Genomic DNA, 24,448 nt, shown 5'->3' with positions numbered 1-24,448 from the left:
AGGAAGCTGCTCTTTACTGGGCTCAACAGCAGCATGCTTACACACCTCTAGTGGTGGGGGGCCACCACTTCCGGGACATGTGATCCTCTGTGGGGCAGCTCTGCCTGGCAGACGTTCTTCTTTGCTCTGAGCTGGGGGCTGCTTTCTTCTGGCCAGCTCTGGCCCCGCTGGTGACGGTGACACACTGGGCCAGTCTGCCACCTCTAGGCAAGCCTGCAGGGACCAAGGCCCTGAGGAGGGTTCTGCTCCAGCTCCCAGGCCTGCCTCCAGCCCCCTTCGCATCCCAGCATCTGCTATGGGACAGACCCCATCAGTCATGCCCACTCAGTGCCCAGGAACTCTGAGCAGCCCAAAGCCTGAAGGTCCTCTGCCTGGATGCTCAGCCCCTCGGGAGCACAGAGTGGGCTCACAGGCTTTGTGTGGTGGTCCCGGCCCAACCTGTTGACCCCCAGCAAGTTGAGGGGCTGCACGTGCCTCCAGGCCACCTCACCTTCACCTAAACCCTGCATCCCTGGACTTCTTTCCATGGGATGACTCTGTGGGCCCCCAGAACTGCACTCTGCGCTGACTCCTGCTGGTCAGAAGGTGCTGAAGTGCTTGGGTCCTGCCCGGCCGGCCAGGCCTCAGCCCAGCACCTGGCAGGAAGCACACACAGACACGGCCACAGGCTGCCAGACAGGGGTAATGCTTTTATATTAGTTTTTCTGTAACAAGAAAAATCAGCTTTGAAGTTTTTATCATTTTTTTTTCCTTAAAAAAGAATTAAAAAAAAAAAAAAAAGGCACCCAGAACTCCCCTCAGGCTCAAAGAATAAAAAAGTTCTCTCATCGGTGCAGCTGGGCCCTTCGCTCTTGCTCCACCCAGCCCCGCCACCTCCGCCGAGCTCCAGCCCAAGACATCAGCAGCCTCAGACCTTCCCTCTGGCATCAGTGGGGCTCATCCAGCAAAGCTGTGTCTGGGCCCGGCCAGGGCCTGGAGGGGAATGACTGCCCCAGCCTTGGGGAGCATGACCGGTGGGCCAAGGCAGCAGTCCTGAGGGTTCCTTTCCTCAAATGGAGAGAAAGGAAGACCCAGTCTGTGAGTTCCAGAGGGTGCGGGCACCTGGCCACAGACAGCATGGAGATAACTCTCTGTCTTCTCTGAGGGACAGACGGAGAGGGCAGACAGACAGACAGTGAGCTGGCCATTTCTGGCTGGGGCAAGAGCTGTTGGTGGCAGAGACTGAGAAGAGCTATTTGCATGTGACTTGTGTATGTGTGTGTGTGTGTGTACATGTGTCCACGGGGCAGGGAGCAGGTACCCATGAGTGCTGGGGCTGGTCAGACCCTTTGCCTTGTCTGTAGGACTCAGGGACTGAGGGCAGCATTGAGTGTGGGGCTGACAGGGGGAAGTTTGGAGGACGCTATGCAGCTGGCTGTGTGTGGGTGTCTGGCTGTGGATGGACTGCAGGAAGGGGTGGGGAGGGGAGACTGGGTCCAGCCTATGTGTGGAGTGGGGCCTGGTGGGTGCTGTGCTGGGAGTGTCTGTGAGCAAGGCAGAGTAGGGGCACGCAGGGCTCAGGCACGTGCTGCAGAAAGGCTCCAGCGGTCCGTCGTCCTGCAGAACACGCGGGCGCGTCAGGGGAGGCCAAGGCAGACCTGCCCACCAAACCCAGCCGGGGCCAAGGGGATTACAGCTGGGGCCCTGGCAGGGTCAAGCAACCGCAGGCCCAAGGGGAAGTTGCCCTGGGAGTCCAGAGCCAGTGGGGGGCGCCCACTGGGAGGTGCTCCTGGGGGCCTGGTGTGGACTGGAAACCTCTGGACCCCTTTGGCCTCTCCCGGGGCTGCTGACTGTGGTCGACGTCCTCCAGACGGGTAGATTCTCTCCACCCTAGGACCCACAGTGCCTTCCTGAGGGCCCCAGCACCCCACTGAATGGCTAGTCACCCCAGTCACTGGCCCCTGGCTCTGCCCGAGGACAATGCATGGAGATAAGGGGCTCTGCCTTCACGCCCCTGGGTCCAGGAGTCAAGAAAGGTGACTCCCAAGCACTGCCTCTGGGGTCGCCCTCCACAGTCAGGTAGCAAGCCCAGCACACTCACCCCTCTCTCTGCCATCAGCTGGACCCCTGTTCCCTCCTCCCTATGTCCTCCACAGGATCCTCAACCCCACTCAGACTTCTCTCTGTCTCAGACCCTACTTCAATTCAGCATCCTAATAGTGACCCAGTGGCCCCTGGACCCCCAGCTCAGCTTACTCTGATATCTCTCCTGACCAAACCTCCCCTCATGGCTACTCCTCACCACCATGCCCACCCTCCGACCTCCTCCCCCAGGAGACCAACCCCTCCCATCTGCACCCTTTCCCTTTCCAGCCTGAGCCCCAGCATCTGCAAGGCAGCCTCTCTCTTGCCAGCACCCTCAGTTTCCTTGTTCCTTGCCTTCCTGTCTCACACTCCTGGCCAAAACCTCAGCCATGGAAGGATCCAACTGGCCATCATCTCCACACCCACCCTGGTCTGCTGAGTACCTGTTGCACAAAGAAACCAGAAGGCATCGAGCGGGTGTGAGTTCACATCCAGCCACAAAGCCGCTGATCTGCATGTGACTGTAGCCTCTGGAGAACTGACCCTCCTGCCCAAGTCAGTCCTTCCTCCTGCTTGCACAGGTGGGGCTACACCCAGCTCTCCTCTCTTATGCCTTTAACTCCTCCCTCAACATGGGCCTCTCCCCATTGGCATTCAAACCAGCTCCGTTGCTTAAAAAAGGCCCAGTGTGAACAGAATCCTGCTGAGCTTCATGCATCCTTCCCACCACCAGCCTCACTCATCTCTTCACAATCAAACTTCTCAACAGACTTGTCTATAATCCCTGAGCCCTCTCCTTTCCAGCCACTTTCTCCACCCTCTTTGCCCCTGAAACTGCTCCCCACAAGGACCTGAAACTGCTCCCCACAACTGACCTCCCTGTAGATAAGTCCAGTGGGTCCGTGGTCATGCTCAGCTCCATCAGTCTCTGTTATGCTCACACAGCTGATTCCTTCCACTTCCTGTGCATGGATGCATAACAGGCATGCACGTGTATATGTGTGTGTGCACATGTGCACACAAGGGCATATGTGCCTGGGGCGGCATGCATGTATGTACTCGCGTGCACACATGAGTATATGCAATGGTGTACTTGTCCTGCATCTGTGAATACACAGTAAAGTACATGCGAGTGTATCTGTGCACATGTGCAGTGTGTGTCTGAGTGTCTGCTTTGTGCATCTGATGAGTGTGAGTGTGTGCACATTGGTGCACTATGTGCGCGTGTGATGACTCTCTGTCCTGGGCTGTCTGCAGCTCTGCCTCCCTCCCCTGGTGCTCTGTCCCCTTCCTCCCGCTGCTCCCCTCCAGCTGGCAATCCCCCTCCCTCTTCTCTCCCTGGAGAGCTCCCCCAGCCTCTCGTGGCCTCGGGGACTGTTTCAAGGCCTACGATTCCTGGACCTCCCTCTCCAGCCAGACCTCACTCTGGAGCCCCAGATGCAAATAGCCAGTCCACCCTGGGCAGCTCCCCAGTGCCCTCCAAACTCACAGTTCCCCTTACCAGACCTGCTCCTCCATAGTACTATCGTTCACCTGGAATTCCAAGCTAGAACTGGGATCTTGTCTTCTCCCTCACCCCACGTCCAGCAGGACTAGCTGGGCCCTCAAGTCTGCACCTCCAGACCTCTTTCAGGCTCATCTGCTTGTCTGCATCCTCACTGCCCACCTCCAGCATCTCTGGCTTGGGTTGCAGCAGTAGCCTCCTTGTGGGCCCCCATATTCATTCCCTGCTTCCTCCCTCCCAGTCCCTGGGTGTGTCCCATCGGGGATGCATCGCTGTGGATGGAGGCCCTGGCACGGGCCAGCCTCCCGCTGGCATGCTGTCATCCCCAACCTCACACCCAGGGCCTTGAGCACACTGAGAGCTCTAACAGATTTGCAAAATGAACAATGAAGCAGGGTACAGAGGGTGGAGAATGGGCAGAAAGACCCTAGACTGGGGTCAGGGGCAGGAATGTGGTGAAGCAGGCTGGGGCGCCCCACACAGACCACCCACCTATGTCAGATCCCGTTCACCCAGTCCCTATCGCCTTTCTTCTTCCTCCTCCTCGTCATCATCCTCCTCCTCCTCTTCCTTCTCCAACCGGCCCCGGTCCTTGGAAACGTCACCAAACTCAAAGTTGCCCTCTATGTCCAAGACCTGCAGGTGCTTCAGCTTCCGGAAGGCACTCTCCACCACGGAGCCCACAGCCAGCTTGTTAAACCTGTTCAGGGCACCCAAGTGAGGTCTGTGCCATGAGCCAAACAGTGTCCCCACAGTGACCCAGCCCAGAAGTGGAGTGGTAGGGACGGGCCCTCCAGGAAGACATGCAGTAAGCACAAAAGAAGGGGGCTTAGGAGTCCAGGCCATCACAGGGCGCTCAAGGTATTGTGTGGCTACTGCAGCGGGGAAGGGTGACGTCTTAAGGAGGAGAGAAGGCCTCCACTGTATATGCTCTTACTATGATCTGAGGGTGGCAGACACAGGCAAGTCCTCCCTGCCTGCCCATTGGCATTAACCTGGAGGTCTGAGGATGCTTTGTGGCCAGCCTGAAGTCACCTTGGTGCTGGGTGTAGAGGGGCACGGGAAAGGCCAGGGCCACAGTGGGCTGGGGACACACATTTGGGAAGGAGAAGGCTGGGCTCTGATCTCAGGCCCCCTCAACTCTCTGTACCTCAGTCTCCTGCAGGAGCCGAGGCACAGGTCACACTGCACCCTGATGTCACCCAGCCTGAGCCTTCTGGGCCACAAACCCCTGGGAGTATACATGCTGCCTTTCTCTGATCTGTCTGACTTGGAGGGGGATGGTGGGAAGGACCACTCTGGTTCTGCTCTCCTTGGGGAGCTGGGTCCCCTGAATCATCCTAAACCCCCAGAACCCAGCGATGACCTGAACATCTGCTATCCTGGGTCTGAGGCCCAGGCCCAGCCTGTCCAGCTGTGAACACAGCAGTCAACTGTGCTTTCTGAGCCTCAGCTTTCCCAGCTGTAAATTGGGAAGATGCTCTCTGTGGTCCCTTCCTGCCATAGGAACATCAAGAACACCCACAAGTTCTGCTTTTTAAAGTTTCCAAAGCCCTTTCACAAACCAGTGAACCTCACCAGGCCTGGCCAGGACTGTCTCCACCCTTGAGAGCTAAGGGAACAGGAGCTCACTGGGGCTCTCTGATGTAACCAGTGCTCTGCTCAGTGGAAGCACTGCTTCAAGCACTGACGTGCTTCAAGCACTGGCCTCCACCTGCGAGTGGTTCCCATGGGCCCTAACCATTCTGCTGGAGCTGGGCAGCCCCCTGAGGGGTAGGGGCAGGGCCTCCTACCTGAGAAAAATCCCTTTGAGGTTGGGTGTGGAGTCAAAGGCATTGGCGGGCACGGCACTAATCTTGTTATTCTGCAGGTACAGGTACTCCAGCGACTCTGGGAGCCCCCCAGGGATCTCCGTGAGCTGATTCCCGGCAATGTCGAGCAGCTGCAGGGATGAGCAGGGCAGATACAGCACTTGACAGCTTGCCAAGCTCCCACTGACCCGGAGCATTCTAAATCTCATAACCCCGTGAGGCGGGCTCTATAACTCTCCCCATTTCCAGATGGGAAAACAGAGGCTTGGAGAGGTTCAGAGATCCATTGCAGGCCATAGGGCCCGTAGAGCCTGGAAGCTGGGGCTTGTGACTCCGAATGCTTGTTATAATTGGCGTATATCCTACCCTGCTCCTTCCATCCGGCCACATGAATTCATGGCCACAGTGTCTGGGTGCTAAAGTCCGTCCTCCTTAACACACCTGTCACCTCCCTCAGACTAAAGACCCCAGAAGGGCAGGGACTAGGTGTCCTCCAGTCTTTAAATCACAACCCAGTTTTGTCGGATGAGGATGGGGGCGGGGCTGCTCCTTTGTAGATCTCAGGGCCATGTGGACAGGGGCTGAGGGCCAGAATTCAAGGCCCACAGTGACCCTGGCATGGCAACCAGGCCCCAGACTGGTCAGTGTCAGACTCACCACAGGCTTAGAGTCCAGGAAGCAGGTGGCCAGGGACATGGGGTGGTTTTCCCAGGGAGCAGAGCACAGCTGCAGCAGGAAGGAGCCCTGGACATGCCCGGGTATGGCTCACTGCCTGCACCTCAGGCTGTCAGCACCCTCGCCCTGATACACACCTGTGTAGCCACGGGTGGGCTTCCATCATCTCAGGCTCCCTCCTCACCCTGACAGGCTGGGGCTCAGGGCCAGGGAACTGGGGGTCATAAATCCAGATTCCAGATTCAGGGGAGCACACAATTCAGGCACCCTAGGGAGCCTCCCTGTCACCTTCTCAACCAGCAGGACTCCCTGCTCCCCACGGATCCAGTACTTCCTCATTCATTCTAGACCTCCTCAGTGCCCGTGGACACTGGGGACATGGAATCCACCGAGACACTTCCTCTGTGCTCGGGAAGCCAGGCTGGCAGGAGAGATGGACACCACAATCTGACAATGACAGCAGTGGAACCGGGCTGTGATACGGGGGCCGGGGAGGGGACCGACTCAGCCCAATCAGGGTTGGGGGAGCAGACGGCAGCCAACACAGGTGGGAGCTCTGGAGCAGTGAGAGCAGCTGCTTGTGCAAAGATCCAACAGGCTGAGGAAGATCTTCACCAAATACCCCACTCCTGACTGGACTCACCCAGACAGCCATTTAACCTGCCCATCGTTGGTGGCTTCCTGGAGGAGGTGATAATTGAGCTGAGTCCTAGGTATACGATAAGCTCTAGGAGGGCAGTAACCCTGGATCTGTCTTATTCCCCTCTAGGTCCTCAGTTCTAGAACTGGGTCTGCATGTGGTCAGGGTTTGGTATCAGCTGGTAGAATGAATGAATGAGTAGGTGTCACTGGCCTTCCAGCCAAGGGGACAGTATAAACAAAGTCCAGGGCATCTGGGAAACCAAGAAGCTCAGCTGGGAGCAGAGGCAGACCAGGCACTGAAGGTCATGGCCAGGATTCTGGTCTGGGTTCTAAAGGGGAGCCACAGAAGGGTTCTGGGTGGGTGTACAGTGAGCACGTTTGTGTTTTTATTTTTTCAAGATACCTGCTGATTGCATGTGGAATATAGGAGTAGAATGCTCCTAGGAAGCTGAGGTCCAGGAAGAAATGGGGGTGACTTGACTTTCTGATATGACCAGTAGGATGGAGAGAAGTGGAGAGATGGGGAGATGTCATGATAGACTGGGCAGCTTCAGTAACAGTGGGCAGTGGGGGTCAGATGGTGTGGAAAAGGGGGTAGCAGGGCAGCATCCACATTTCCTATGGACACCCAGGTGGGTGTCACCCCCTTCGGCAAATTAGCCAATGCAGCAGGAGGAGCAGGTGTGGAGGAGAGGGCAATGGGGTTGGGACCCCTTAAGAACTGGCACAAGAGAGACTGGCGCAGGTGGCTGGACCCTGATGTCTGACACGTAGCAGCGCTCTCTGGGTGGGGGAGACCCTGGCTGCTCCTGGAGGACCAGCCGCCTCCCACCTCTCATCCTCGGGGCTCAGCCCCACCTCCCTGCCTCCCACTCTCAGGGCCTCTCCCCTGCACTCCCCTCAGACATCCCCACCCTGACAGCTCCCCTGATACTCATGTACTGTGTGCCTCCCACAAGCAGGGCCCTGGTCCAGCAGTGCACACAACAGACTAAAACGCCTGCGCCGTGTTCCAGCAGGAAGAGCAGGAACAAACAAGTAAACAGATGACCTACTGTCGGAGGGAAGAGGTTATGAAGACAACAAAGCAGAGGAAGGTGGCAGGCGGTGAAGGAAGGCCTCCCAGTGAGCAGAGCCCTGCGAAAAAGGGCAGAGCAAGGCCTGAGGACATTTGGGAGAGGCGACCTGGTAAAACAGCAGAGCCTCCCAGGTTCCCTAATGAAGGTCCCTTTCAGCCCTTCACTGGGTCGGGAGGCTTCACTTATAACCAAGGAGGCTCAGTTCACATGGCCAGACAGCCCTCCTGTCTCGGGCTGTGGCTACAGGAGCCACAGCCACTGGTCAGTCCCAGAAACCTCAAGTTCACTCCTCTAGACTCTACAGCCTGGTGAGGTTAACCCACCTCAGGCACCTGCCATCCTCCCCTCCCCCAAGCCCAGCCTTCTCCAGGCACCTATCCTGTGCCCACAGGTGGGTGAGCTCCGCTTTCTCATGCCACCTGAACTGTCCCTGTCCTTCAGTCCTCTGGGACAATGCCCCCCACCTGCAGCCATGACCTCCCCTTGTCCCTACAGAGTTCCTCAAGCCTGTCCCTGCAGGTGGAAAGCTCTGCCTTGCCTGCCAGCTGAACTCTGCCCTGTGCTGCTGTACCATGAGCCCAGACCTTTGGCATGGCCCAGGCTCCATACCCTAATGCCCAGGCTGCCCAGCAGGCCCTTCTCTAGAGGCCCTGCCCTCCTGCTCCCCCCTCACCCGGGCCCAGCAGATGGGTGGGCTCAGGGCAGCCTGACCAGTAGTACCCAAATGGGCACGGCCCTGGCCCCTTACCTGCAGACCAGAGAGGTCGGTCCAGGCACGGGGTCCCAGGGCCCGGTTGCGCAGCCGGTTGCCGGTGAGGTAGAGCTCTCGCAGCTGGGCCATGCCGGCCAGCGCCCCACGCGCCAGGGCGACCAGCTCGTTGCGCTTGATCTTCAGCACGTGCACGTTGCGTGGCAGCCCAGGCGGCAGGGTGTGCAGCCGGTTGCCGGAGAGGTCCAGTGAGCGCAGCAGACGCAGCTTGCGGAAGGCGTCGCGGTGCACCCGCGGGCTGGTGATGCGGTTGTAGCTGAGGTTGAGCTCCTCCAGGTGGTAGGTGGTGGCAAAGTCGTCGCGGCCGACGCCGGTGATCTGGTTGTGCAGGATCATGAGGGTGCGCACGCGGCGCGGCAGGCCGCTGGGCACGCGCTCCAGCGCGTTGTTGTACAGGTGCACCGTGTGCAGCCGCTTGAGGCCCTGGAAGGCCCGCGGGTGGATGCCTTGCGCGCGCAGCTGGTTGCTGTGCAGCAGCAGGTACTCGAGGCTGCGGATGGGGGTCAGCACGTCCGCGTCCACACTCCGGATGGCGTTCTTCTCCAGGTGCAGCAGCACCAGGCTGCGCGGCAGCCCCGCCGGCACCCGCGACAGGTTGTTGCTGGACAGATCCAGGTACTCCAGGCTGGAGAGCTTCCTGGAGGGAAGCGGGGGATTAGGTCGGTGGGCAGGAGCCCACGTGGCACTTGTTTCCAGCATTACTCCCAAGGAAGGTGGCAGGAGACTTCCCTCTAACTCATCCCAGCTCTGCCACTAGCTGACTGGGGAACTCAGTCCTCTCCCAGCCTCTCAGTGGTTTGACTCAATGATACATTGGTGTAAGAAGGATCTAGCATGGTTTCTGACACAGGATTTGTTTGAAGACTGTTTAAAGCTTTTTGTCCTTTTAGGCTACCCTGGGCCTAAAAAGCTGAAAATAGATCTGCCTTCAACAAGAATGCTTGAGTTTCTACGTTGTACCAAGAATCCAGCCTCTGCAAACATTTCCTTGCCTTACTAGAATTTGGGCAGGACTTACATAGTGCTATTCTTTGGGACAGAAGTATCAGTAAAGGCACAAGCCTTAAAGTTCCTTCTCCGAGAAAACTGGCCAGGGGCGGGTGGGCAAGGACCCGGCCAGGTGAGCCCTGGGAGGGGCCTCCTGAGCGCAGAGCTCACTCGGAGGCCAGGCAGGGGCTCACCAGAAGGTCTCATTGTCCAGGCCCTCATCAGTCAGGTGGTTGTTCTGCAGGTACAGCTCACGAAGGTTGCTCAGCTCGCTGAAGGCACCTGGTGGGATCTTCTCCAGCTTGTTGTTCTGAGAGATGGGTGGGAGGGTGGGAAAGGGGGCATGAGGGACAGCCAAGGGGCAAGGACGCAGCCTTGAGATGAGATATGGAGAGGGGTCTGGGGGAGCCATGGGGAGAGGGCCCAGGCCTAAATGACTTAGTGTGGGACTGACGGCCAGGTGTCTGGGTCTCTGTCTGCTTGTCTGCAGTGGATTCGGTGCCCCCCAGCTCGTGCCGAGGCCCCGAAGCCTCACGGCTATGCCCATGTGGGCCTGGGCTCTCCCCCTGCTCAGGCAGTGCTCCTTCCTGCCCTCTCCCTCCCACCTTGAGGTGCAGCTTGTAGAGGGCAGGTGGCAGGTGCTTGGGTACATGGCGCAGGAAGTTGCTGGACAGAATGAGGATCTCAACATTGCTGGAGCCGTTGAACATGTTGTCCGGCAGCCCGGCGTCCGCCAGCTTGTTGTTGTGCAGATACACGGACCTGGGGGCGAGGCTCAGGTTCTCTCTCAACCATCCCCACACCAGCTCACCTGGTGAGCCTCCAGACCTTGCTCAGGTTGAGCCTGTGGCCCAGGGCACCCTCTTCCCATCCCAACAACCTCAGACTCCACCAAATCCAGTTCCCTCTACATAGTCGAGGGGACGAAGGAACCACCCCACAAGTTAGTGGAAGAAACAAGACTTCCTGATCCCCAGTCCCTGCTTCTCCATAACCTTCAAGGTTCTCACTTGTTCCCCAAGTGTTGCAGCCCTGGAGTCCCTGCCTGTCCACACAGCTGGCTCTGAGCTCTGTGGGACCTCCTGAGAATGGAGCCTGTCCCTGTCACCTCTTTGTCCCCAGTGCCCAGCACAGGATCTGGATTCAGAGGAGGTGACCCCTCATTCATTCAGCAAGCATACAGTAAGTGCCCCTATGTGCCAGGACTGTTCCAGATCCTAAAGATACAGCAGTGGACAGAACCAACAAGTCCCTGCCCTCATGGAGCTAACCTACTACAAGGAGAGAAGACAACAGAGTGGCACCTGAGGCTGTCAGCACCTTCTCCTCCCCAGCACCCCCACCCCACCCCTGTTCACATACCTGTGCTGTGGGGCCTCACCCAGAGCAGCTCTCAGCAAGGGCAGCTCTGCCTATTGGAAGAGGCTTCTCTTCCCAGGGGCTGGGCAAGGAGGGAAATATCCTCACCTGCTCCCCACAATTCCCCAGACATCACCCTCTGTCCTTACCTCTGGACTGACTCCTTCTCCTCCTTTAGGGGTCAGCCTTCCAGACCCTGTGCCCCTGCAGCCCTGGGTGTCTGCCACCTCAGCCCTGAGCATGGGGCATCAGGGCTGCACTGCACTGCCCATCCCTCCTCTCTGGGTTGCTTGTACCCCACTCAGGGCCTGAAACCTCTGCCTCAGCTTTCCCCCTTTCCCCAACCTAAGCCCAGGGTCCCCCTCTGACCTCTGACCTCAAGTTTGGCTTCTGACCAAAGGTGAGCCCGTAGATCTTGGTGAGATAATTGGCAGCGAAGTCCACACTGATCAGGGCATTTGGCAGGAAGCGGGGTGCCAAGGTCAGCTGGAAAGGGAAGAGTTGGGGTAGAAAGACCAGTGGAGGGTGAGAGGCCGGTATGGAGTCACACTACCTGCTGCTCATCTGAGTCCCTTCAGTTTGTCTCCTCTCTGCAACTAGAGCCATCTTTCTAAAGTTTCCAATAACACAAAACCAGAACGTCTATGGCTCCCCATAGTCCTGAGCTTGACACTCAAATCTCTCCATCTTGTCCCCTGGCCTGCCCATTCTCCTGGCCTCTTCCCTCACTGCCCCCTGACACTGGCCCTCTGTGCAGGCACAGTGAGCACCCACGTTTCTCCAGCCTCAGTCCACGGTATCCACCCTTCACTTATTCAACAGTACTCCCTGAAATCTGCAATATGCAGGCAGAGTTCCGGGCCCTGGACATGTCCTAGGGAACAAGACACAGATCCCTGCCCACACCACCCACACCAGAAGCTTACATCCTAGTGGAGAAGATGATACACAAGGAATAAAAGCATCGAGAGTGATCACTGCTGTGCCAGGAATTCAAACAGACTGAAGACAATGAACGACTTTGTGGGGTGCTTGGAGAATAGATGACGGCACTCTAAATGCCATCTGTGGGGGAGAGCACCCACACAGCAAGAACAGTGAGTAGAGGCCCATGGGGGGGATCTGCCAGGTTTGGGGGGTGGGAGCCAGTGGGGAGATGAGTTAAGAAAGCCAGGAGGGCCGGGGACACAGGTCTGCAGGCCTCAAGGAGACATGTGGGTTTCTTCCTGGGCAGAGGGTGAAGCCGTTGGGAGGGTTTTAAGTGGGGAAGGGACAATATAGAGCTAGAGTGGGGCAAGATTTTGAAAAACCCCTCTGGCTGCTCTGAGGAGAAGGGCCACAGATGAGAAGGTGGTTGTCCTGTGCTGGTGGGCAGGGCAGGGGTTTGGGGAGCTGTGGAGAGAGCAGACGTGGGTGAGCCAAGCACTCCTGGATTCATGGCTCTGACCAGTGGCGGGCGTTGCAGATGGTTGGAGATGCCCCTTCCAGAGATGGGGAGCAGGTAGTTCTATTTCTATCAAACATCCAGGGAGATGCTGAGGAGGCAGGTGGATCTTTGAGTCTCATGTGGGAGTAGGGGAAAGCCTGGAGACCACCTCTGGACGTGGCCTTGATGTAGATGGGTGTTATAGACCAAGGAGGAGATAGCCACCTTAGGAGTTTGGAGAGAAGGGCCAGGACAGAGCCCTGTGGCAGGCTAAATATTGCGAGGCTGAGTGCCTCTGTCCCTTCACTCATGCTGTCCCTTTTACTGCAGTGCCCTCCCCCTTGAGGCCTCTGGTTGAAATCCCATTACCCTTCATGGCCCTTCAAATGCTATCCCTCCAGGAAGCCCTCCAATGCCCCCTCCCCGTGGGGATGAGCTCTCACCCCACTACACCGATGTAGGCCTTGGCCTCAGTCATCATCTGACCACTCTGAAGCCCTGTGTTAAAGTGTGGGGTCTGGACTGTGTCTGAGCACCAGTAGGAACCCAGCAGCTGGCCCCAAAGAGGCCCTGGTGAAAGTTCCCTGAGCTCAGCCCCAGACACCCTGCCCTGCTGCGGGCCCCTCACCTTGTTATTGGCCAGGTACAGGTAATTGAGGTTGGTCAGATGCTCAAATGCCTCCTCCGGGAGCCCTTCAAAGGACAGGCATCGGTCAGAGCCCTGGATGAAGGAGACGCTACAGGGGAGCACGTGAGCACTGACCACCCCACACCCACCCCGCCTGCCAGGACAGGGAGGTACTGCCTGGGGCAGATGCGGCTCTGACCCCTACCCAGCCAGTCCCAACAGGCCTGCCCAGTGCCACCCCACCCCCAACCCTGCTCTCAGAGGCCCAGGCTCAGAAGAGCAGATGACAAGTGTCCGCTGAGAGATGGCTGATTCTTCACCTTCTCAGGGCAGCCTGGGTGGGAATGGGCACCCAAAAGATCAGGCCACAGGGCAGAGGACCTGCCAAGAAGGAGTGTGCCCCTGGGGACAGCTCCAGAGGGTCAGAGAGAATCTTCACACCCAGCCCCAGGCAGGGTAGAGCAGGCCAATGGCTTCTGAGCCCCTTCCCACCCCCGCCCTGCACCTGGCCCTCTCCTGCCCCATCTGGCAGATGCGCTGTCAGAACCCAGCTGTCACCGGGAGCCCAGCCAGGCTGGCCCTTCTCCAGTCCTGAGGTCGGCCTCTGACACTCAGTTCTGAGCTCCCAGACCCTCAGATGCTGGGACTCACCCAAGTATCTAACAAGAGGGAACAGTTACATAAACTGTGCTGCATCCCTCTGTGGAATACCTTGTGTCAAATGATGGCCGTGGAGAGTTTTCAGCAACATGAGAAATGCTGCTGAGCTAACAGCTAAGTGAAACAAAGCAATTATAACAGTTATAGTATCAATACTATCGGTACAGCTATGAATTAAAAACACAAAGAAAAAAGACTGGATTGGATTGTAGTGATGGCTGTACAACATATAAACTTATAAAAGCTCATCAGATTATATCTTTGAGTTGGATAAACTTTATGGTGTATAAATTATGCTTTTTTTTTTTTTAATGGAAAGAAATATACCAAAATGTTAATAGTGATGAACTTCATGTGGCTCAGCTGATAAAGAATCTGCCTGAAATACAGGAGACCTGGGTTCGATCCCTGGGTAGGGAAGATCTCCTGGAGAAGGGAAAGGCTACCCACTCCAGTATTCTGGTCTGGAGAATTCCATGGACTGTATAGTCCATGGAGTTGCAGAGTCGGACACGACTGAGTGACTTTCACTTTCACTTTTCAGGTGGCAGTGGCAGGATAATGAGTGGGTTTTTTTGTATTCTAATTTCTATATTTCCAAATTTTCTACTATAATTAGAAACTATTTTCATCATCAGGAAAAAAAAAAAAACTTTTAAAATTTGAGGATTCTACACTCTTTGATTCTAAAGGCCTCTGTGATTCCTCGGACGCTGGAGTCTGAGCTGCTCGAAGCCTCTCCCTTGATCAGACTCCCCGGTCTCAGAAACACCCAGCGGTGGCTGTTAGGCAACCACAGGAGCACGTGCTGTGGATCTGGAGGCCAGCCCAGCCCAGGCCTGCTCTTTCCCACATGCCAGGGTCTGCAGGGCGGGGCTTTCCCCATAGGCACCTAGTTTCCTGTCTGGGGTCCCAGCCCCCAGCCCTGGGCGATCCCTCACCTCGGGAAGTCAGGCGGTTGTTCTGGAGGTTCAGCGTCTCTAGCCGATGCAGCCGGGAGAGCTCCCTGGGGTAGATCTTCTCCAGCTGGTTGTTCTAGGTGGGGAGAGGTGGAGACGGTGAGGAGACAACACAAGGGGGGGTGCCCAGGGCTCCTGCCCCATTAGAGGCCTGCACCCAGCTCAGTCCATTCGCAGGAGCCAGTCCCTCCGTTGGGCCCCTCCGTTGGGATTTTGCCCCATGGTGGACAGACCCTGGGTACGGGCTCTGAGCCAGGCCCACATGTGGGTGTTGCAGGTACAGCAGTATCCACAGCAGAGGTGCAGGCCCCCCTTCTAAGAGTGCAGGCATATACACACACACACACACACACAGATATCCACAGGCAGTTCAAATTTAGAATGCTGTCTTCCCTCCAGAACTGTTCCCACTTAGTGACAGGTGTCCCCAGCCCATTCCCCCCTTCCCCAAGCCAGAAACCCACCTTTGGTTCCTGGCCCAGGGGATCCCGCTTCCCCTTGAGATGTTTTAAAACCTGGGTCAGGTAGCACCTCCTCCAGAAGCCTTCCTGGGTTGGATTGGGGGCTGGACTAGGAGCTGCTCTGGCCTCACAGCACCAGTCCTTCAATCTCTGTCTATTCCTTCTACCTGTTTAGGTCTCTGCCTCCCAGATAGACAGTGAGCACCTCACAGGCAATATATGTCCGAGACCTTCCTACTTGCCCAGCAGCCCACACAGGACCAGAAGCATAGAGCTGGTTCACAGGAGCTACTTGGTGAATGAACCAAGAATAAGTCCTGTCCTCGGCTTGTCTCTTTCCCTCAAGGTCCCTTGGTCTTGGGCTCCCACCACCGCCAGTGCAGACCCATGGGGGCTGTGTGACCATGGGCCGGTCACTGTCCTTCTCTGGGCCTGGTCTCCTTTGGAAACAGGCGCAGCAGCCCCTCCCTGTCCCTCAGGGATACATGAAGGTGATTATGGTCGCATCAATGCCCCCAGAGTTCTCATCTGGGATGCTGTGTCCCACTTCGGGAGGTTCTAAAATCTAGACTGGGCCTCAGCTGGGGACAGCACTAGACCCCCCGAGCCCCCAGGGTGCTCCTTGGGGGTCTGCTGTGTGTTCACTTTCCTGGTCCATAATGGTGTCTGAGGTACCCTGTCTTCCCAGAGGGTCAGCTGAGGACAAGTCTGTGTTGGAGCTCAGACAGGTCCTGACTCTACAGACAGCCTCAGCCCAGACCCTGCCACGAGACAAAGCAGGTCATAACATCACAAGGCTCTGTGCCCGGAATGTCAGAGCCGGGATGCCCCTGGTGGAGCCATCCTTTTGTCTGACCTGCCCTAGCGCCCTGCGTCTGGAGGGTGGGAGGCCATAGGCAAGGACTGTGGTGGGGGTGGGGTGGTTCCAGGATGGGAGCCACTATGTGTGGGGCAGCCCCCGGTGACCGTGACCACTGGCACAGCGTCCCAACCTCACCTGCAAGGACAGGTGGTTGGTGTGCTCGGGCAGGTCCCCCGGGAACTCGCGCAGGTCGATGCCGCCGCAGTCCACGACCCCCTCCTGGGAGCAGGCGCAGTCTCGAGGACAGCCGATGGTGGCTGGGCCACGTCCCGGCTCCTCAGGGCTCAGGACTAGCACCGGCTCCTCCTCCGAGAATTCATTCTCTTCGGGGCTCAGGCTGCGGGCGCCGCTTCGGCCAAATCCTGGGGCCCTCACGGCGAGCACCACTCCCAGCTGCCGCGGCAATAGCAGCAGGAGCAGCAGCGCCCAGCCCTGGGCCATGGTGCCTGCAGGAGGGGTCAATTCAGACTCACCCAGAGACCGGGGCTGACTTAACTTATCAGGTAGCGCAGCCAAAGGACTAGGGCCCATGGAAGTCATGCTGGGGCCTTCCACGCCACAGGGCAGAGCCCCTCTAGACCCTGTCCTCTGCACACACCAGCTCTGCTGGCTGCCGCCCTCCCATCCACACCCCCTTATCAGCTCTGCCCTCTGGCGGCTGGGGAGGGGGGATGCAGGGGTGGGAGTGGGGGGCAGGTGAGCTGAATCCCTGTCCTTAAGCAGATCTGCAAAACCTCCCAGAACCCTCTCTGGGCCTGGCCTCAAGGGATCTGTGCCCTCATTTCACAGAAAGGAAAGCTGAGGCCTGGGAAGAGCTTGGACTTGCAGGGCTTGGCTTGGACTTGGCTGAGCTCTCGCTGTCCTGGCACAGGCAGTGCTGGAAGGGGCCTGTCCGTTGAGCAGCCACAGGTCATGGTGGGCCAGCAACAGGTCTGGGACACCACAGGTCTGAGGTGTCCCAGCACCTCAGATTGCCATTCCAGGATCTTCAGGACATGGCCCTGCCTCTCCTCCAGCTCCCACATTCACCTGCCCTGCTTATTGTCTGTTTCGTGTTCCTCCCTCCAGGCCTTGGGATGTGCTGTTCCTTCTGCCTAGAACCGCCACCACCCGCCCCCCTCTCCCCGCCCTGCCTCTTGTGCAATCAGCAGTTTCTCCAAGAACTAACGCCAGTGTTAGGTCCCCTGGCATATGAGATGCCCCAGGGCTCGGTATCACTTTGTTCCCCCAGGGCTTGGCATGAGTTGAAAATGTGATGTTTTGTGTTTCTCCCACACAGAGCTGTGAGCCATTCTCTGTCCCTGTGTGCTTCACACAGAGTAGTCATTAGTGAATGGAGCAGCTACTGCCTGAAAAACACTCAAGTCCTGTCTCTGGTGTTTGCACCCTCAGCTGCCCTCACCAGCAACCTGTGGTGCTCTTGGTCAACTGCCACCTGCAAGAGACCTCTCCCCAGCATGGTCCCTTAAGGCAGCAAGGAGCAGGTAGAGGGGTGGCCTTAGGCCACTGGGGAAGATGCTGGGGTTCCATCATCCAGGCAGCCATGGGCATGGCTTAGCTCTGGGCTGGTCCCTGGAGTTCCCTGTAAGAGACTCACTTAGCAAACATCTCTGGGGTGCGGTAAGTTGGGACAAGCAGTAGCTCTGGTACGCGGACTCTGGAGTCATACACACCCAGGTCAGGTCCCCTTTACTGCTCAGTGCCTCTGACCTTGCTGAGCCTGTTCCTCATCTTGTAATGCAGATAACAGATCTAACCTCAGAACTCCTGGAGGGAATCAGCAAGAAAGCAGATGCAAAGCCCCCGGCACCCACTGGATGATGAAGCTGCTCTCACTATTGTGATGCTTACGACGCAGGTACACGACAGGCGTCCAAGCCTAGGTGCACCCACTCTGCAGCCTGAGGATCTCTTCCCACCATGAGCCCAGGGATCACAGCCCAGTGGTTAGAAAGCTCTGATGAGATGCTGGGTCTGGGAGGGTTGAGCAAACAGGGAGCTTGATGGTGATACTGATGTCTGGTTAAGCAGGCATGCTCTGAGCCAGAGAGCCGGGGCTGTGACCTCTGCTCTGGCCCTCATCAGTCCTGTGACTCTGGGCAAGCTTTGCCACCCTCTAAATCTCACATTCCTCCCCATCCAACTGGGTGGCCCCAGAGCTCTCCTGTTGGGGGGACTGTGAGAGTCAGTGGGATGCATGTACTGCACACAGTAAGTGCTCAATAAATGTTAGCTCCCTGCTAGTTAGCTCCACCACTAACATCCAATCCATGGGCACTGTTGATGTCCCAACCACAACACTGTCGGCTTCAGAAGCCCCTGCTTCTTCCCCTTCCAGTGCATAGCTCCTGATTGTGCCTTTCTGGCCCAGTGCTAGGCCCACCTCCTCACTGAAGATTTGCACATTCCATTCTTCAGCGAATTCTGCTGCCCCGTGGCTGCTGCGGTATTTCAGATACTGCTTAGCCTCACTTGTTGGCTCAGCCAGCTCTTGAAGGTGAGGCCCCATCTAGCCCTGTGCTAGGCCTAGGGGATACAGGTAAAGTAGATAAGGTCCATGCCCTTAGTCTCCAAGAGGCAGCAGACCCCAGTAAAATAACCACTGCCCACCAGCCTACGTAAGCCCTGTAAAAGGGGCATGAGGCCCCAGAAAGAAAGCTGTGAGGAGAGAGAAGATGGCCGGCAGCCAGACTAGCTTGACCCATAGGTAGGTCCACAAGGCCTCGGCAGACTCAGGCCCCTGAGGCAGCAGAGAACCAGGGGGCCCAAGCACACACGGCTCCCAGGCTCCATCAGCAGCAGTGATGGATGCATGCTACAGCCTGGCCCTGCCTGCCCTACCACACCCCTCTGCCTCACGCCCTGACCAAATGGGCAATAAATCCTTGGCCAGTCTACTGACCGTCTATTCCCAGGGCTCGTTATAACCCCCCAGCTATCTCAACAGCTTCCAGCCCCTGGAGCATCTGCATTAGACCTGAGTCTCCCTAGCCTGCCTGCCCACCTGTCTGACCCCACTGCAGATCCAAACTCTGGGAGACGAAGTACGGGCACAGGCCCAGGCCCCAGATTCAATCAGGGCAGGAGGCCAAGAAGGATCCTCCCCACAAATCTTATACACTCACTAGACCAGCTAGTTCTCATCCTTCACCTTCAGTTTTGCATCTGTAAGGATCTGTACACTGTATCTATGCTGCTGCTGCTAAGTCGCTTCAGTCGTGTCCGACTCTGTGCGACCCCATAGACAGCAGCCCATCAGGCTCCCCCGTCCCGGGGATTCTCAAGGCAAGAACACTGGAGTGGGTTGCCATTTCCTTCTGCAATGCATGAAAGTGAAAAGTGAAAGGAAGTCGCTCAGTTGTGTCCGACTCTTCGCGACCCCATGGACTGCAGCCTACCAGGCTCCTCTGTCCATGGGATTTTCCAGGCAAGAGTGCTGGAATGGGGTGCCATTGCCTTCTCCACACTGTATCTATACAAATATTTAATTTATATTAACATATGAGCCAGATTAAAAATGTTATCACCACTACACTATAGATAAGCAGCTGAGGCCCAATGGGGTTGGCCAATATAACACAGCTGTTAAGTGGCAAGGCCAAGTTCCCAGCCTTGGTCTTAACCACAAAGCCATGGAGCCTTTCCCTGGGCCAAGCACAGCTGGGCACTGAGGACCCAAACAAGTGACTCAGGTATGGCTGCTGCCCTTAAAAACCTCACATAGCTACTGCTCAATACAGTGGCTGCATGTGGCTATCAGCACTTGAAATGTGGCTACACTAAATTGAGAGGTGCTATAAGTATAAAATGTAGTATATATGGATTTCAAACAGTACAAAAAATGTAAAATATATCATTAATATTAATAACATAAAATATCTCATTTATTTTTATAGTATTATATGACAATATTTGCACATTTTGAGCTAAATTATTAAAATTTTGCCTGTTTCTATCATATATTAATGCATATATGTGGAATCTAGAAAGATAGTACTGATGAACCTATTTGCAGGATAGTAGTGGAGAGTCCCTTGGACTGCAAGGAGATCCAACCAGTCCATCCTAAAGAAGATCAGTCCTGGGTGTTCATTGGAAGGACTGATGTTGAAGATGAAACTCCAATACTTTGGCACCCTGATACAAAGAGCTGCCTCATTGGAAAAGACCCTGATGCTGGGAAAGATTGAGGGCAGGAGGAGAAGGGGATGACAGAGGATGAGATGGTTGGATGGCATCACCGACTTGATGGACATGGGTTTGGGTGGACTCTGGGAGTTGGTGATGGACAGGGAGGCCTGACACACTGTGGTTCATGGGGTCGCAAAAAGTTGGACGTGACTGAGCAACTGAACTGAACTGAATTGAATGGAGATGCAGACATAGAGAATAAACTTGTGGACACTGTGGGGGAAGGAGAGGATGGGATGAATAGAGAGGGTAGCATTGAAACGTATACAATATCACATGTAAGACAGATAGCAGGGTGGGAATTTGCTGTATGACGCCGGGAGCTCAAACCCAGTGCTCTGTGACTACCTAGAGGGTGGGACAGGGTGGGAGGTGGGAGGGAGGTGCAAGAGGGAGGGCACGTATTTATAACTATGGCTGATTCATGTTGCTATATGGCAGAAACTAATACAATATTGTAAAGCGATTATCCTCCAGTTAAAAATAAATTAATTTTTTTTAAAATGCATTGCCTGTTTCATTTTACTCTTTTTAACATGACTTCTAGAAAATTTTATGTCACACACAAGGCTTACATTGGTGGTTCTCATATTTCTGTTGGTCAGTGCTGGTCTAGACATTTTGTGTAAATTGAGTATTATAATACCAGTGTCATCAGAGGTGTGATAGAGGGAACCTAGAGTCCACAGGGGCCCAGAGGAGGCCTAAGTATGTCCGAGGCTAAAAAGACTTCAAGAAAAAGCAATGCTTTATCTAGCCATGAAGGATGACTATCAGGCAAAAGGAAATGGGTGATACAAGCAAAGGGGTCAGTGTGTGCACAGGCCCTGGGGCAAGAGCACTCACGTGACCTCTACAAAGCTCACTAGAGTATCTGGTGGGGGTTGGAGGACTGAGCAGTGGCCATGGTCCAAGCCAAGAAAAAAGTAGACAGCCAGATTAGGAAGAGTATCCCTTATCTTTGGAGAGATGAGAGGTTATTGAAGAACTGGAGTGTGGCATAGGTAGGCTTATGGAGGGACCAGTGGGGAGCTCATAGAGGCTGTGCAGTGCTGCAGGCAAGGGATAATAAGATTGGTCTAGGCGGAGGGAGCTGCTGAGCTGCAGGATGGAGAGGAAGAGGTGGTTTCAAGGGAGTGGGAGAAGTAACAGGGCTTGGACAGTGGTGGCCCCAGTTCTATGTCCCCCTTCTTCCAGCTTGGCCAGCCACCCTGAGGGCCTTGGGATCCTGGGTAGCTCCAGTTCCACCACCTCATTTGCTTGTGACTTTGGTGACATCACTGACCCATCTGAGTCTCAATTTTTTTGTTTTGTTTCTCTAAGAATGTGGAGCAAGATAAGCCCCCAAGTCCCTTCTTTGTGCTGAGCCATGTTGGAGCTGTGTGTGGAAGAACAGCCTTTCGAGGCTTTGGAAGTCCCCAGAGTGAGCAGTCCTGATGAGCAGAGCTCACACTGTTGGGCGAGAGGGACAGTTCAGTCTGTTGGAGTTGTTCCAATTTGAATTGCTGTGTGCACCTGGATGAGTCGCTTCCATGCTCTGAGCCTCTGTTTACTAGTCTAAGCAATGAGATAAGAGCTCCTCATGAGGAGTCAATGAAAAGACGTGCCCAGCTGATGCTGGAACCCAGCAAGTGCAACATACTTGGGGTTACTGTTACTGTGGAAATAGCTGGAACCCACTGTCACCCATCCACCCCTACCCCCCGGGAACCAAACCTTAAGGCCCAGAACTGCTTAAATGAGGGGTTAAGGCAGGACTAGAAGAAGGAGGGTGAAGGGAGATCCAAATCAGGAGGTCAATCCTCAACCCCCAGCACCACCTCCCTCCTCCACTCAAATTCAGTAAAGATTTGCTGAGCATCTGCTCTGTGCTGGGCCCCAAAAGCTGTATCTTACTGACTACAACAGAAATCCCAAGACTAAGAATGAGTCTTCCTACTTTGCAGAGGAGAAAACTAAAGCACAAAGAGGCTCCCACTGTTGCCCACTCCCAGCAAGCTGCTACTCTAATGCTTTTGCCTTGGGAAGCCACTCCTGCTGGGTTAGGGAGTTCTGTGATGCTCCCGCAGCACCCTTCAGGGCTCAGCTGAGCTTTCCCTGACTCCCTAGGCAAGGAGCAGGTGCTCAGGAAATGTTTGCTGAATGAAGGAATGTATTTGTGAAAGGCAGACTTGGAAAGAGCTACAATATTATCATCTGGTCTGATTTCCTCAGTTTACTCATTAGTATTTTAAAGGCAAGGCCAGGATTAGATTTTGTGTCTTCTGACTCCTGCTCAGAGCCTTGGGCCGGTCCTGAAGACTGAGTAGGGATTCTCCTGGTGGACAAAGGGAAAGAAAAGGCACTCAAGGCAGAGGGCAAGCCATGAGCAAAGGCACAATGTGGGGAGGGTAAAGAGGAAGATGTGTTTAAGGGTAAACAGGGAAGGGAAAGTCAAGTTTCCAAGGGTATCAGGCAATCTGCTAAGGGGTTGCTGATAGGGAGCTATCAAGGGTTCTAAGGAGATCATGGTCAGAGCTCTTATGTAGGACTCTGCCAGGCCTAAAGGTGCAACCATTAAGTCACCCCTGTCCCAAGACTCAGATAGAAGGGACAAAGATGCTCCCTCAAGATTTCATGAAAGCATTCATGTGAATCTGACATTTCTTAACTTGAAAAGGCTGGCCCTGGACCCTAAAAGGGGACATGACCTCCCAGGGGCTCCCAGTGGGGCCTTCTGTAGCTGGGTTGACCACAGCATCACTTTCCCGGACCAGCTTGAAGTCCAAGGGTAGACGTTCCAGTGTGTGTGTCCCTCCATCTTTCCATGATGCTCTGCAAGGTGCAGGGTGCGCATCCTTCTGTGCATCCCAGACTCGGATCCGGACGATCATTGCCGCAAGCACGCTTGTGTCTGCTCCTCTCCTGAACTTCAGGCTGCCGCTACCGCCCACCCCCAGCCTCAGCCCCAGCCCCGGAGGCCACCAGCAGCTCGCCGCCGCCCCCTGTTCCACCTGACGGCGCATCAGGTATTTTAATGCCGGATCGCATCCCCCGCCCAGGCCCGCCTGGAGGTTTAAGGACCTAGGAGCTTTGAGCGCCTTCGCCGGGGCGCGCCCACCTCGCCCCGGACCCTGCACTACGCCGCCATCCCCCAACCCCCTTCTCAGTCCCGCTGTCCCAGCGGGGAGGCAGCGGGATAGACAGACAGACACCAGACACCAGCTGAGAGCTCTGGCTCAGAGACTGCGCGGCGCGGGGCTGAGGAGCCAAGCCCAGAGCGGGTTGGGACAGGGACGCGCGGGCTCCGCCTCACCTGTCCGCGCGTCCTGGGAGCAGATCTCTGCCCCGCTACAGGCCTCAGTTTCTCTGTCTGTAAAGGGGTCGAAGAGTGGGCTACCTGGGATGATCTGACGTGGAAAGACACGGGCATACTCAGCGACCAGGCTCCAAGTACAGGGCTCCTCTACCCACCCCGTTCCACCTGCCCCCTACGTTCCCTGTCGCCTGCCCCCTTCCACTCCCCCCTCCCATCCGCCCGCAGATTCTTTCCAGATGTGCGCAGCGGGAGGGGCCGGGGCTGGGACCAGCCTCCCGCCGGAGATGAGAACAGGCCCCTGCCGGGTCGGGACCGCGGAGGGTCGCGCCCCTGAGGCAGATCTCTTTGGCTGCGCCCTCCGGGTAGGGCTCGACTGAGGGGGCGAGATGCGTGGCCCCGCCGGGCCAGCTGCTGGGGCCATCGTACCAGGGCGGGAAGTCCGAATCCGCTGTCCAGCCAGGTCCCGGCCCTCGGCCCACCCGGCCGCCTGCGCCCGGTACCTGCTGCGCCCGCCGGCCCACCGCGCTCTCCCGAGTCTCGGCTGCGCTCCGCGGGCGTGGGCTCCTTCCATTCAAGTCCAGCCGTGCGCTCGGCGACCGACGCAAGTTTTGTTGTGGGTTCTCTCCTCCCCGCCTCTCCCCCGCCCCCACCCCCCCGCGTGCATCTGCTGGACGCCGGCCTCCTCCGGACACAGGCACAGGGTCCCGGCAGGCGCGGGCAGGGGAGGGCCTGCCCCTCCCGGCGTTGGACCGGGCTGAGCCCCACTTCCCCTGGAGGAAGAGGCGCCGCACAGACCCCTCACCCCTCTCCGCCCTGGCGGGGCCGCCGTACCACGCCCCGACCCCTCTCTAGGAGACTGGGAAGGCGGGGCGACGCTTCCTAGTTCCCAGCTTTCCCAAGTGGAACCGGACCCCCTCCGGGCCCCAGCACCTGAAGGGCGGGCGAGAGAGCGGGCCCCTTCCACCAAGTGCGTCTGAGTTCTACCTCCCTCCGGGGAGAGGATTTTGCAACAGCTCCAGACAAGAGTACCTTTCCGTTCACTCTCCTACCTTGGGGTCCTGGGCCGTGGCTAA

The 24,448-nt window shown here is 56.5% G+C and overlaps 1 protein-coding gene across 5 annotated transcripts; it reads right to left on the bottom strand.

Annotated features, from left to right (window-relative positions):
• Positions 1-669: 669 nt before the first annotated feature.
• On the bottom strand, positions 670-23,958 carry PODN (podocan). 5 transcript variants are annotated; one of them, XM_086388854.1, is made up of 12 exons: positions 23,802-23,958; positions 23,373-23,466; positions 16,022-16,332; positions 14,546-14,639; positions 12,945-13,009; positions 11,267-11,376; positions 10,137-10,293; positions 9,726-9,841; positions 8,524-9,181; positions 5,362-5,510; positions 4,061-4,268; positions 670-1,596 (listed from the first exon to the last, which is right to left on the bottom strand). In XM_086388854.1, the coding sequence occupies exons 3-11, from the start codon at positions 16,325-16,327 to the stop codon at positions 4,088-4,090; spliced, it is 1,836 nt and encodes a 611-aa protein (XP_086244980.1). In that variant the 5' UTR covers positions 16,328-16,332; positions 23,373-23,466; positions 23,802-23,958; the 3' UTR covers positions 670-1,596; positions 4,061-4,087. The 5 variants fall into 5 exon arrangements, with proteins under 5 accessions (XP_086244980.1, XP_086244977.1, XP_086244983.1 ...); XM_086388851.1 differs by having other exon boundaries at positions 23,876-23,958; XM_086388857.1 differs by having other exon boundaries at positions 23,373-23,429; positions 23,876-23,958.
• Between the last annotated feature and the right edge of the window lie 490 nt (positions 23,959-24,448).

This window comes from Bos grunniens, chromosome 3 (genome assembly GCF_055505025.1).
Source record: "Bos grunniens cultivar Pamir isolate PY7600 chromosome 3, Bosgru_T2T1.0, whole genome shotgun sequence".
Classification (NCBI taxonomy): Eukaryota; Metazoa; Chordata; class Mammalia; order Artiodactyla; family Bovidae; genus Bos; species Bos grunniens.
The sequence above is the reverse complement of the archived record's forward strand: the minus strand, read 5'-3'. Positions and strand labels throughout refer to the sequence as shown.